The following is a 13,797-nucleotide window of genomic DNA, read 5'->3' as shown; positions in this document are numbered from 1 at the left end:
TGTAATCTTTCTCATCACTTTCAGGGAGGAAGGTGACATGATGCAAAGCAGACAGCACGATGCTTTTCTTAGTACGTTCACAGAAGGGATTGGGTAGCAACTTAACCAGACTGTTGTTACCTTTCCCTTCTTCATTTGGGTCTGTTTGCCAACGCCCCTACATCTATTCGAGTTTTCCGAGCTTGGACTAGTGAAGAGCAAGAACATGGAGGCTGGATTCAGGAGACCTGGTTTCCCATTCCACTTTGTAGCTTGTGACATTGGGTAACGGCAACAATAATTTACATGTAATAAGGTTGTTATGAAGATGAGACAAGCCTGTGTGTGAAAATGCCCTTACCAAGTTTAAAACGCTCCCCAGATGTTAGTTATCTCCTTTAAAGGGCACAGATTCTGTTTCAATTGTATATGAGGTTGCAAAAATGCTCCTTGACACTTTTAGTTAGAACTTGACCCTGAGCTTAATCTCGAGCGAAAGGGTTTTTGTGAGCCACACGAGCCCGGGGCAGGCTCACCCACGCTGCGGGTGCTGTCACTGCAGTATTCCATCCTGAGCCGCTGCTTCCCCTTCCACCTCCCACGGGTCTCCCGCGGAGGGCCGCGGTGTTCCTCGCCATTTGGGTGGCGCCAGCTAGAGGGCGTGGGCCGGGCGGAGTGGGACAGCGCAGCTGGGAGGGGCGTGGCTTCGGGAGGAGGGCGTGGCCTCACCTCCGGGGCGCTCCGAGACGGAGGGCGCGTGGAGCCTGCGGACCTGGGGCGGACCAGCGCGCGACCCCTGCGCCCTGGGCCGCCGCCTGCGCGCGTCGGGAGCGGAGCTGCATTCTCCGGAGTGGCGTTCTGTGCAAGCCGCCGCCCGCCCCGGACGCCCGGCTGCCCGGAGCTCTTCGCCCCCGCGCCCCTTCCCCACCGCAACAGGTCAAGGGAGGGCGGAAGCGGCGAGAGCACCCGACCCCGAGGCTGAAGGACGCAAAGTCTGGAAGGTAAGCGGAGCTTGCGGCCCCCGGGCTGGGGGTCAGCCTGACCCCGACCGCCGCCGCTGACTTCTGGGAAGCCCGGCTCTCTCCCCTGCCAGCTTCCAGCGCGCTGACTCAAGTCGCTGGCCTTCCCACTTTTCCGGTGGGAACCTCCGGAGCCGCGGAGCTCGCGCCGCCCTTGCGTGCTGATGCACGGCAGGTACCGTCTAGGAAAACCGGGGAGGGGGCCGCAGGAGGAGACCCGTCCTTCTCCCCCGTTTCTAGCTCCCCAGATCAGACATCTCCCCGCGCGCCCCGCGTCCAGCGGGAAGATGTTCGGTTGTTTGAACCTGGTCCCAGGGTTGCGTAATAGAAGAGTCCCAGAAGTTTCTCGGGGGTTCAAGCCGGGCTTTCCTCTCCTCCATCCCGAGCGCCTCTCTTCCCGGAATTGTCACCCCCTCCAGTCCCAGCCGATGGTGATGGAGAGGGAGGCGCGTGCCGGTGGTCCACAGCTTCTAGAGAGGGAGGGGAAAGTTGGAGGCACCTCGGAGACTTGCTCCTGGGGCGCTGTCTGCCGAGCCTGGGCCTGGCTAGTTTCTCCTGATGATTTTCTCCTCCGGTGTCGGGTCCTCGGTGACTGCAGCGTGCGAGCCTTCCGACTCTGCGGGCCCCGGGGTGGGCAAACTAAAAGGGAGAAGCATTGGAGGGTCGTATCAATACGTAAATCGCAATTTCCTTAATGTAATGGTAAAGAAGTTGCGGCCTGATCAGTGGTGACGCGGTGTATAAAACGTCGACCTGGAACGCGTAGGTCGTGGGTTCGAAACCCCGGGCTTGCCTGGTCAAGGCACATATGGGAGTTGATGCTTCCTGCTCCTGCCCCCTTCTCTCTCTCTTTCTCCCTCACTCTTCGCTCTCTAAAAATGAATAAATAAAACCTGTAAAGAATTGCGAGGGTCCTTTGAGAGTCTTGATACTTTCCTACTCTGTCTTCTAGAAGTTTCCGCACCCCTATATTGTCATGCAAATCGTCCCTGGATGGCCCTTGCCTTTGGAGGTGGAGGTGTGTCCGAACATTCCTGACGCCTGGCTCTCTTAGGGGTGGAGGGTGCGGAGGGCCTACCAGACAAAGTTTTGTTTAGTATTTTAAGGGTAGGATGGGGTAATTTTGACCCTCTTGGTGCACGTTGGAGGCGGGATGCGGGAGATCGGATATACCATCGAGGAGCCAGATGGAATTTAAACCTTCAAAGTGAACCTTTAAATTAAGGCGAAGACCGTGTCAGTGTTCCCTGGGACGTTTCAATAATCGAGGCACAGAAACAGGCGAGAAAGCTACCTAAGAGTGTGGGGATTTTGCTTGGGCAAGGTTATTTCAGAACAAGGTTCTGCAGAGCTCGTACAAGGTAGGCAACAGTGGATGCCTCTCCCAGACCTATGTGGTGTCAGACTCCCGAGTGGGGATAGAAGGCATAAAAAAGAAAAAGACCTTTGGACCCGGGAGTCTAGTTCTGCTAAGAGGCTTAAGAATACCTAGGCATGGCCCTGTTTCAGTGTTTACTTCCTCTATCTAATGCATTTCCTTAGCTTGCCTTTCATCTTGAGTGGAAAGGATTCCTTGAGTGGATATTCTGGAAATAAATTCACAGGAGAGTTGAAAATTCTGGATCGTTTGCCTACCGTAATTTAAAGGTGTCTTTTGCCAGTGTCAGAAAGTATTGTATTTGAGGATAAATATGCAGAAAAGGAAGAGAGAAAACTAAGGGCTACATGACCTTAGAGAATGAAAGGAGACTAGGAGAGAAAGCAAGAGAATGGATAACTACTACTTGATACTTGGAAAACCAATTTGAATTCAACTAATTTAGGATAATCAAGGAAAGGATTTGGGACAGATTTGGTCACTTTAAGGCAAAGAAAGTATTAAAGAGTGAGACACAAGACTTTGAAAAAAAAAAGAGTTTAGAGATGGGGGATCCCCCTTTTATTCCCCTCCCAAATATAATTTACAGAGCTGATGAGGCTGGAGATGTGAGACTTGCAGGTATATTACTGTGAATTCTTTTCTTTCCACTTAGAGAAGCAAATGAACTGTTACATACCAGAGTTTAAATGTCTATTCCTTTACTGTAACAATTGAATTTCTGTAGTGTCTTTGGCATTTGCTTAACTCCTAACTTTATACAAATATAATTTCAAAGAATTAGAGTGTGTTAAGTTAGAATTCAGAAATCATCCACAGACAGAGAATTTATGGCATGAATAACGCCCATGTGAATTTAAACATTGTTGTTGTTTTTTTTCTACCAGATGTAGAATAGGCATGCATTTTTGCCACCAGAAGTCACTGTTTCACTGGGCTTATAAAACAGTAAGTAGACTACACCAAGTCTGGCTGTCTCTCCAGTTTCCTATCTGGTTTAACTGAATTTTATAATGAGTGGTTACTTTACTATTGACTGCTGCAAAGCACTACTTATTGCCTTGGGAGCTGAAAAGATGGCTAACAACTTGTTTACAATATGTTATAAGAAATGAAAGAAATTTCAGAGCAATGTGGTAATTTGTACTCTTTCATAAAAAATTTGCATAATCCTCTCCAAAGTTGGTTGATTGTTCCAAATCTTGAGATGGACTTATATTTTCACTTTTTTTTAAAGGTAGAGTTAATTTACATATAAATATTTGGATCATACACAGGGAACAATATACCTGCAGATGTTTCTTAAAGTGTGGCAACGTAACAAGGATATGCACCTTACTGTTAAAGCCCTATACTGAAATTGTCCTTCAACTTGAATTCGTTTGCTGACTTATCTTAGATATGTCTGTTGAAGCTAAAAGCCCAAAGTTCCCCTATTTCAAGACTCGAGACCGTTAACTAGTTTTCCAGCAGATTGAGAAAGTATGTTGGAGTGAATTCAAATTAAGGAACCCCATTTACCATAAATATGCAAAGCTTTGTAAATAAATTTTGTTTCCCTCATTAAATTATAAATTCAACAATGATTTCTGTTCCCAAATGATATATAATTGGCAGTGGGGTGTTTTGTTTTTTTTTAACAATCTTTTTTTTTTTTTTTTGTATTTTTCTGAAGCTGGAAACGGGGAGAGACAGTCAGACAGACTCCCGCTTGCGCCCGACTGGGATCCACCCGGCTCTGCCCACCAGGGGGCGATGCTCTGCCCCTCCGGGCGTCGCTCTGCCGAGACCAGAGCCACTCTAGCGCCTGGGGCAGAGGCCAAGGAGCCATCCCCAGCGCCTGGGCCATCTTTGCTCCAATGGAGCCTTGGCTGCGGGAGGGGAAGAGAGAGACAGAGAGAAAGGAGGGGGTGGGGGTGGAGAAGCAAATGGGCGCTTCTCCTGTGTGCCCTGGCCAGGAATCGAACCCGGGACTTCTGCACGCCAGGCCGACGCTCTACTGCTGAGCCAACCAGCCAGGGCCTTTAACAATCTCTTTTGTACACAGTTATAGCTTATTTAATATCTGTGGAATTGAATCTCAGATTTTATTAAAATAGATTATATAAACTCTATAATCTATTTATTAAAATTCTACCACAGTGCAGAAGTAAATGTAAAATATGTAGTTCTTTGTAGGTTCACATCCTTTATTCCTGACCATGTATATGTGCATAACAGTTTGTTATAGATTAACAGTTTGTTATAGAGGCCCTAAGGCCATCATGGTTGCTAACAGCCGTTTCTGTCTTATCCTTAGGACAGAACTCCTTCACTAGTGTTCTCCAGGGGAGGAAAATCAGCTGATTTTCTTAAATTATCTGGCCCATTTTAAACATGACTAAGGATTTCTTGTTAAAGCAACTTTTTTCCTGTTAAAAAACTGAGATTATTGTCAAACATGGAGCCCAGAGGAATCAATTACATTGTTAATATAATACTTCATATTTATTCCTAATACCTTATCACTATTGAGCATCTTCTGTGTGCCAGACAGTACTCTACGCATTGGAAAAACTGTGATAACACCATGATCTGAAAAGAGAAAGAGCCTATACAGGTGGAGTTTATATTCATATAGTAACCAAAGCTGTTTACCAATGGCTTTCCTGTGACATAGCATTTAAGCCTAATTGTAATTCTGAAATTGGAGTTCAATTTCCATTTGAAAATCAGGAAGTTGTGCTGAAGAAGTGACTTGACTCTGTGACTCAAAGCCTGGTGCCCTTTCTACTATGGTACACTGTGTTGGCTGTGTTGATATGTGGTTTCCTGTTTTTCAAGAATTACAGCTTGATTCTCAAATATAAATAGTGTTTCTCTTTGGCTAAGTAATTCTTTCTGATCATTATGGGAATGAAAAAGCAGGTATTTTCATTTAGTATTCTGGACATGTATTTGTGACTCCAAAGGAAAATATTATGCAGGCTTAGTAAACAGATATGTGGTGTTTTTTTGCACCAGATAAAGATCCTTATTTTTCTAAAAATTAAATGCAAGGGCTTATGAACCATCTTCCTTAGTGCTTGAAATCTGTTATTCAAGGTATGAAAAATCAATTCACAGTCCTGTTGAATCAGGATATACCCATACCATTTCCTTTAATCTTGTAGATTCAGTGAACCTGCCACAGTTTCGTGGACTCTGGGGAAAGACTATATTACTCTTAGTAGCTTTAGCCAGACTGTCAACATTTTCTTACACTGGCTCCCTAAGCCCCAGTTTCCAAAGGGAGATGTGGAGAGAGTCAGGTGCATTACAGGACAGGAATCCTGAGTTTCGGAAATCCTAATCTTTTATAATGAGCAATAAGCATGTCTGCCCTTTGCTCTGGAGGAACACGTTATCTTGATGATACCAGATAGTAAACATGTTGCCCTTTGCTCTAAAAGATTACACTGTCTCTATTTTCCAAGGCTCTTCTCTGTACAAGCATCCTTCAAGATTGTCTGGAACAATGGCATTTGGTGCTTCTGGTACAATGTGCAGAAATGCCATAGACCCAAGGAGGATTGCCTCTCATTATAAAATGGGGTTAACAATGTAGTAGTATCTCCCCTATTGGGTCATTGGGTAGATTAAAGGTACCAAGATTTGGCAAGTACTTTGGGCAGAGCATAAGTGCTATATAAATATTTCCCATTATTAGTCCTGAAGGAAAAACAATGTGTTTTTAAATGGTAAGAATTAACTTATAAGATGAAATAATTGATTTACTTAGTATTCCTAACTTTGAGTTTCTTTAATGGGTCTAAATTCTAAAATGGGGACAATACATCATACAATATTTTACCAGCCCATGGCTAGTGACTACTAATGGCTATTTAACTACTAATATTCATGTGCTCTCCCATGTTTCTCTACCTCCTTATGGTTATACAGAATTACGTGACTAATTCTGTCCAGTGGGCTGTCTATAGGAGTAATGTGTATTTCTGGGCTGAGGCATTTAAGTGACTCTTATGAGACCCTCCAACTATTTCTTGTTACAGTAAACCCTGAAGCCACATTTCTAGATAGAAACTTCCAACAGCTTGTGTTTCTCAAAGTGAGGAAAAGCTCCCTACCCTCCTCTGTACCCCAACACACCAATATGAAATGAACATAAAGAATGAGCATGAAATAATTCTTTGTTCTATCAAGCTACTGCAGTTTTGGGGTTACTTTGCTGCTGAAGCATAACCTAGACCAGGGGTCCCCAGACTTTTTACACAGGGGGCCAGTTCACTGTCCCTCAGACCGTTGGAGGTCCAGATTATAAAAAAAACTATGAACAAGTCCCTATGCACACTGCACATATCTTATTTTAATAGTTTCTTTTCTTTTTTTCTTAGTTTTTTTTTAATTTATTTATTCATTTTAGAGAGGAGAGGGAGAGACAGAGAGAGAGAGAGGAGAGACATAGAGAAGGGGGGAGGAGCTGGAAGCATCAACTCCCATATGTGCCTTGACCAGGCAAGCCCGGGGTTTCTAACCGGCAACCTCAGCATTTCTAGGTTGACGCCTTATCCACTGCGCCACCACAGGTCAGGCCACATATCTTATTTTAAAGTAAAAAAACAAAACGGGAACAAATACAATATTTAAAATAAAGAACAAGTAAATTTAAATCAACAAACTGACCAGTATTTCAATGGGAACTATGGGCCTGCTTTTGGCTAGTGAGATGGTCAATGTGCTCCTCTCACTGACCACCAATGACAGAGGTGCCCCTTCCGGAAATGCGGCAGGGCCGGATAAATGGCCTCAGGGCCGCATGCGGCTCGCTGGCAGGCCGTAGTTTGGGGACCCCTGACTTAGACTCTTCACTGTATTGTGGTGCCTATAATGCCTGCCTACTGTGAGAAAGTTGACAGCCAATTATTTTTAAATATAGACTTATAGACTCTGGGTATATGTCTATATCTACCTATCTATATAAAACTAGACAATGAGGCTTGCATTCCATTGAGGGAATATAAACAGTTAACATCTACCTATTTATTTATTTAACATAAGTTAATTTCAGAGAGTGTTAACTACTATGAAAAGATATGTGACCAACATTGTTATTTAGGAAAATGCCTAATTCATTCGTTGTTGCTAAGAGAACCTTAATTGTATGCGGACTACATTATACCCAGCCTCAGGTGACAGATCATGTTTGTTCTCAGCCAGTGATGACAATTTGTGTCCTGATTTATCTGTCCCCCCTGCAGCTCGAGGCCCTGTAACCTAGGCCTGTTTCTTTGATTGCCAAAATTTTGGGGAAAGATTCTCCTTTACTGACAAATGGAGGCATAGCCACAACATCCACTCATTTTCGTCCTGCCTGGAATGTAGATAAGATCGGGTTAGGGCAGCAGCTTTTTGTATCATGAGGTGACAAACGGGGAGACATCATGCTGAATGTGACAGAGCAGAAGGACACAGAGTTCCTGATGGCCTCATTGAACAGCTTAGAACTATACCAGCAGCTACCATCTTCTAGACTTGGTATAGGAGAAATATAAACCTCTATTAATTAAGCAATTGTTACTTGCAGTGAGAGACATTCCTAACCCACACAGAGTGTAATGGAATAGAGAGGGTGTTGGCTGGAGGGTGTGGTTGAAAGCACAATTGTGCTATGTTAGCTATTGTAATCAGGGGAGGCCTCTTTGAGAACACGTCATTGAACTGAGACCTGAGTGATGAGGAGCCAACAAGATGTGGTGTGTGTACTTGGGCATGGGGGAGTGCCAGAGCCCCCTTGAACAAGCATTTGAAGTGGAGGAGATTGTTGGAGAACTTGTATTCCATTATGGATTTCTAAGCTGTGGGCTCCATACAGCGTTGGAGAGCTGAAGAAACTGTCGGTGATCTGGTCAGTCTGGAGCCCCTCGGAGATTATGATCTACTTGGGGTCGAGTTCTGGAGGATTCAGATGAAAACAGAGTGTGTGACCCATGACTCACCTCTGACACATTGTTACTAAGAGACTGTTATTCCTGGAGGGTATATGTGGGGAAGAAGAAGGGAAGTCAGTCCGACCAGGGACTACTGACAATCCAGGCATACGTTGGCGTCCAGACTGAGTTATTTTCCTTAAATTCTCCTTTGGTAACTGGGTCATGGTCATGGGGCTTTGACATCTGCTTAGCTGTTTGTCCAGTTGAAAAGCCTCCCTAAAGTATGAATTCTCTAGAGCATGTATTTGGGTTGGCAGTAAAATAACCAGAACGAGTACTACCAGTTATTGAAGAGCTGGGCATTATGCTAACCATGTTACAAACATTTTTATTTAACCCTACAGCCATCCAATGAATGGGAAGGCTGAGACCTTAGAGCAGAACAGTATTTTCTTGAGGTCATATAGCTAGTAGTTGCAAAGCAGGCCTTTTAACTAGCATGGCATTAAAAAGAAGACCCCTGAGAGAAGGTTCCCTGAGACGTGCTAGGTTTTAGAAGCTCTTAATGACCTAGGACAGAATATCTGAAAATATCCGTAGTCATATTTTGTATTCCTTCTTCCTCTTTTAATTTCCTTTAATTATATATATGTATGCTGTGTCTATAACACTAGAAAATTTTTTTTTACTTGTTTTACTTGCTGTTTGGGGGAGTAAAGCAGTTTGATATGCATAACATTTTTATTTCTGAATAAACTTGCATTGCAAGAGACAGGAAGGACTATAGGAAGGTCACTTAAATAGACCTGGGGAGGTACATTTCTAAATGACACATAGTCTGTTTCACTTACATAAAATTTGACATAGACATTGGTGACTTAAATAACAAGAGCTTCTGCCTGACCTGTGGTGGCGCAGTGGATAAAGCATCGACCTGGAAATGCTGAGGTCGCTGGTTCGAAACCCTGGGCTTGCCTGGTCAAGGCACATATGGGAGTTGATTCTTCCAGCTCCTCCCCCCTTCTCTTTCTCTGTCTCTGTCTCTTTCTCCTCTCTCTCTCTCTCTCCCTCTCTCTCTCTCTCTCTCCCTCTCTCTCTCCTCTCTAAAAATGAATAAATTAAATAAAATAAATTAAAAAAAATAACAAGAGCTTCTATGTATTGAACGCCTGTGATGTGTTAGTATACTGAACATTTTTTATCAGATTACGCAGTTCACTCTTTTCACCTAGTCTCCTTCTGCTATACAGCAGTAGCCTGTTTTTATATGGAGCCATGTTGAGCCCTGGCCAGATTAGAGCAGCGTCCCCATATGCCCAGGTTGCAGGTTCAATCCCTTGTCAGGGCACATACAGGAATCAGCCAATGAATGCATGAATAAGTGGAACAACAAATTGATGTTTCTCTCTCTCTCTCTCTCCTTCTACCTCTTTCTCTGTTCTTCTACCTCTTCCTCTCTCTTTCTACCTCTTCCACTCTCTCCTTTCCCTCTTTCTGCCCCTCCCCTTTTCACCCTCTCTCCTGACCACAGTAGACCTCCATTCTAACCTGACCTTGTATCTGAGTTGCCTGGCTGACCCATGAAGCTGTGTGAATTCCCACATCAGCACCTAAGCAGCCTTTCATCGGCTGAATTGGGTTTTCTGTGAAACATAACAGAATCAGTAATCTGGTGATCCAGCCTCTTTGTGCCAGCAAAGTTGTGAACTTGAGTTGCGCAGACAGGTCCCTCACTGTGCCCAGGGGCCAGGTCCCTCCGAGAGTATGTCTCTTTCATGTTGTACTCCACCCGCCACCCAACAAGCCAGTGATGGCACCCAGGGTTTTGGCTGAATCCTTCAGCCAGTCTTAGATTTGACAGTCTCTAGGGACATTTAAAATAAAAATAAAAAGATTTGGGGGAGCACTTTTAGGTTCATAGCAAATTTGAGCTGAACGCACAGAGATTTCCTAAAGATCTTCCTGCCCCTACACATACATACACAGCTTCCCCCATAATCAGCGTCTTCCACCAAAGTGGTGTGTTTGTTATAATTGACGACAATTATACCTCAACACACCATTATCACTAGACTTCTAGGACCGGTTTTTACTATAGATCATGGCTTGCTCCTCACTCCTGAGTCTTTGCTCAAAAGTTAGTCTCTGACCACCCTATGTAAAGTTGCAAGGGCTTACCTCATTTCATCTCTGGCATGCTATGCTTTTTCTTTGTTTTTCTCTATAGTACCTTTTAATATTTAACATCTATATACTGTGTTTGGTTTTTACTTCCTGTACTTGTAAATTCAGATGATGGCAAGAGTCTTTTTTCTTCACTCTCTTGTTCTCAGTACCCGGCTTCAAGTAGGTGCTCAGGAAATAATTGTTGATTCGGTGAGTAAACCAACCAACAGGGAACTGGGGACCACTCTTTGGCATCCCTCAACAGCCCAGACTGCTCCCTCTCCTCCAGCTGGCCCTGGGGGTGAATGCCGAGGGCTGCACAGCAGCAGGGTTGGCGCGGGGGCTGCCGTCACAGACTCTTCAGACGCCTTTACCTAGGAAGATTAATGCCAAAATGGATATCCGTTTTACTGATCACTTATTATGTGTCAGCCTGGCATGCCAAGAGAAAATGAGAGAGCAGCAAAAGCAAGGGGGAGGGAAAAAAGTTAACTGGGAAAGAGAGAAAACTAGGGGGAAGGGAGGAGGAAAGGGAGGATAGAAAAAGAGGGAGGGAGAAAGAAATAGAGTTTGAGAGAGGGAAAGAGGGAGAGAGAGAGAGAGAGAGAGTGAGAGTGTATGTGTGTGTGTGTGTGTGTGTGTGTGTGTTGGGGGGAGGTTGTGATTTGAGTTAGAGAATTTAAAAAAAATTGCCTAGGGCCGCTGTAGCTGGTTGGAGGAGTGACCAACTCCAAAGTGTGTTTGACCCTGAAAAGCTTAGAGCTCTAGGAGTGTAAGTTTAATTAGAATATTTGTAGCATCCATGTTTCATTCTTTTGAAGGAGAGAGGAGTAACAAATGATATCTATTCATATGGAAACATTGTAGTCTTCAAGTCACCATGGAGGATGAGATAAAAGACCTTATCTGGGGAGTCAGAGTGGAGCTGAAGGACTCGATTCAGTTTTCAACTTCAACCAAAAGTGTAATAGTTAGCCTCTTAAACATAGCAGACAGCTGAAATTGTTACAAGTTTAATGTCGAGTTTCCATTTGTATTACTATATATCCTTTGTTAAAGCTGTACTAGGATAATTTAGTGACATACCTTTGCCTTGAGGATGTTTGAAAAAAAAAAATAGAAACTATTTAAAGCAAGTTAGGATAAGTGCAGTAAATTTACAAATATACAAGAAAGGGAAAAGGAAACAGCTGTTGAATGTGTTAACCAGAGACAGAGAGAGAGAGAGGTTGTTTCCAGAGATGCACAAGATAGTAGGAAGGCTATCTGCCCAGGTTGGATAACAATAACAAAAAATCTAGTACTGTTATGAGAGAATGCTCAAGAATTGCCTTGGGGATTAATTACCTACCTTTTATTAGTGGAAGTAAGATCTTAAGATTGAATTTTACTGGGGTGCACTTTTTTATTTTATGAAGTGTTGAATTCTTATATAAAGATCAATGTTGATTTCCTTTCTCTTGCCCTGTTAGCTCAGGCAAATTACTTAAAACTGAGTTTTAGTTTTCTTATCTATAAAGTTGGGGCATTAGTATCTATCCGTCTTGCAAGTTTATTGTAATGTTACACCAGAGGTCATTTAAAAAAGTGTTTAACATAATGCTGGCACATAGTCGGTATTGGGGGAATATTATTTCCTTTCTTCCTTCTCCTGATAAACTTGTGCACATTTTTTTCTTGCTGAAATGACTAAGTAGCAGCCTCAAAATTTTAAAAAGTGCATTTTGCCTTTGATATATGCTAGCCAGTTCAGTCATGCAGCTTGAGAGTTGGTAAAGTACCCTTCTCTAATACAAATAAGAACTTTGAATTCTGTCTTCAGTAAGATTTCTTACAAATCAGACATGTCTATGAGTTTACTTACGGACTTATAGTGACAAGGGCTTTCTCTTTCAGATGAATAGACTTGTCACTTTCCACTGACTGGCAACTATGGCGTTTACTGAAAGAGTCAACAGCAGCGGCAACAGGTAACTGAAATCTGTGATTCAAAGATGATATTTAATTTTATAATCTATTTTTGAAATAATAGACTTGCTTCTTTTTACATACTTTCTTTAAATCTACTTTCTGAGACTCAACTCATTTCTTTAGCACGTGGATGTTATATTAGATCAGCATCCTAATTCAGTGTTCAAGATATTGGTCCATATTAGACTGATTTGGAAAAACGTGCACATTTAGCATGTGCTGAAACAAATATCGTGATGAAATCCACCTTCTCATGAGAGCCTCGAAGGAGGAAATTTTATCATCGTTACATTTTCTGATTTTCACATTTCTCCCTCCAACTCTTGCACATACTACGTGACCAGTGTTGGTTCAGGGGTGCAGATTCATATTCCGAAGCAGCTCTTTAGAATAATTCATTTGAGACCAGGTGGTGGTGCAGTGGATAAAGTATCGGACTGGGACACGGAGGACCCAGGTTCAAAACCTCAAGGTTGCTAGCTTGAGCACGGGCTCATCTGGTTGAGGACAGAATAATTCATTTGATAACCAGGAAGAATTCTTAATATTACTGATCAGCTTTTTTATACTGTTAAATATTAAAAAGCATATCAAAGTATGAGACATATAGATTCAAACTTAGTATTTATTAATAGATGAAGGTGCTTTGTACACCCTGGTGGTTTTCTGCTTTCTCCCCTTTCTGTTCATTTAAGAAACTCTTTCTCTATTTTGGGTGGTTCTGGTAGTGTGGTTAAACATGGTACACTCCTCCCCCACAGAAGGAGGAATGTGACTCGGACTGCAACAGTTCACATTCTTCTAGAGTCTGGGAGGAGACTGTTGTCATCTGTCTTTAGGCCTTTTCATAATGTTGAGCTACACATAAGTTTTACATTTTTATGTAGTTAAATATCTTGTCCTTCATGCATTCTGGTTTTGATTGTACTTAGGTCTTTCCTACTTTAAGATTATGAAAATAATGTCATGTGTTCTCTGGGGTGCTTGAGTGGTTTCTTTCTTTTTTTTTCTTTTTATTTCATTTAAATCAGAATTTGTAAGCTGGTGGCCTATGGGATAGATCTGGCTGACAGATGGGCTTTGTTTATCCCCTTACAATGTTCTAAAAAGGTATATCTGCCCATGTGTTTTACATAACAATCTATACTTCAGTCTTCTTTTGAAAATTTTCAGGTTTAACAACATTGGTTGTGTGTTGCCATGTAGAAACACTCAGAATTGAAGAGCTCTTTTAAACAAGGCATGAGCTTTCTAGTTCAGAACTTCCCAAGTGGTATGCCATTAATACTTCTCAGGTGTGCTAAGATGTCAATTTCCCCTCAACTTACAGGTCAGCCAGAACTTCCACCTGATTTCCTCCTGCAGACATCGGCTG

The 13,797-nt window shown here is 43.0% G+C and overlaps 1 protein-coding gene across 2 annotated transcripts in view; it reads left to right on the top strand.

Annotated features, from left to right (window-relative positions):
- Positions 1-726: 726 nt before the first annotated feature.
- Positions 727-13,797, top strand: part of AFF1 (ALF transcription elongation factor 1) — a 208,351-nt gene continuing 195,280 nt past the window's right edge. For both annotated transcript variants that reach the window (XM_066279736.1, XM_066279735.1), the window contains exons 1-2: positions 727-980; positions 12,348-12,421. In XM_066279736.1, the coding sequence (XP_066135833.1) occupies positions 12,384-12,421 (38 nt within the window). In that variant the 5' untranslated portion in view covers positions 727-980; positions 12,348-12,383. The remainder of the gene's footprint in view (positions 981-12,347; positions 12,422-13,797) is intronic.

The sequence above is a fragment of the Saccopteryx bilineata genome, chromosome 5 (assembly GCF_036850765.1).
Source record: "Saccopteryx bilineata isolate mSacBil1 chromosome 5, mSacBil1_pri_phased_curated, whole genome shotgun sequence".
Lineage (NCBI taxonomy): Eukaryota > Metazoa > Chordata > Mammalia > Chiroptera > Emballonuridae > Saccopteryx > Saccopteryx bilineata.
This window is presented reverse-complemented; position numbering and strand designations above follow the sequence as displayed.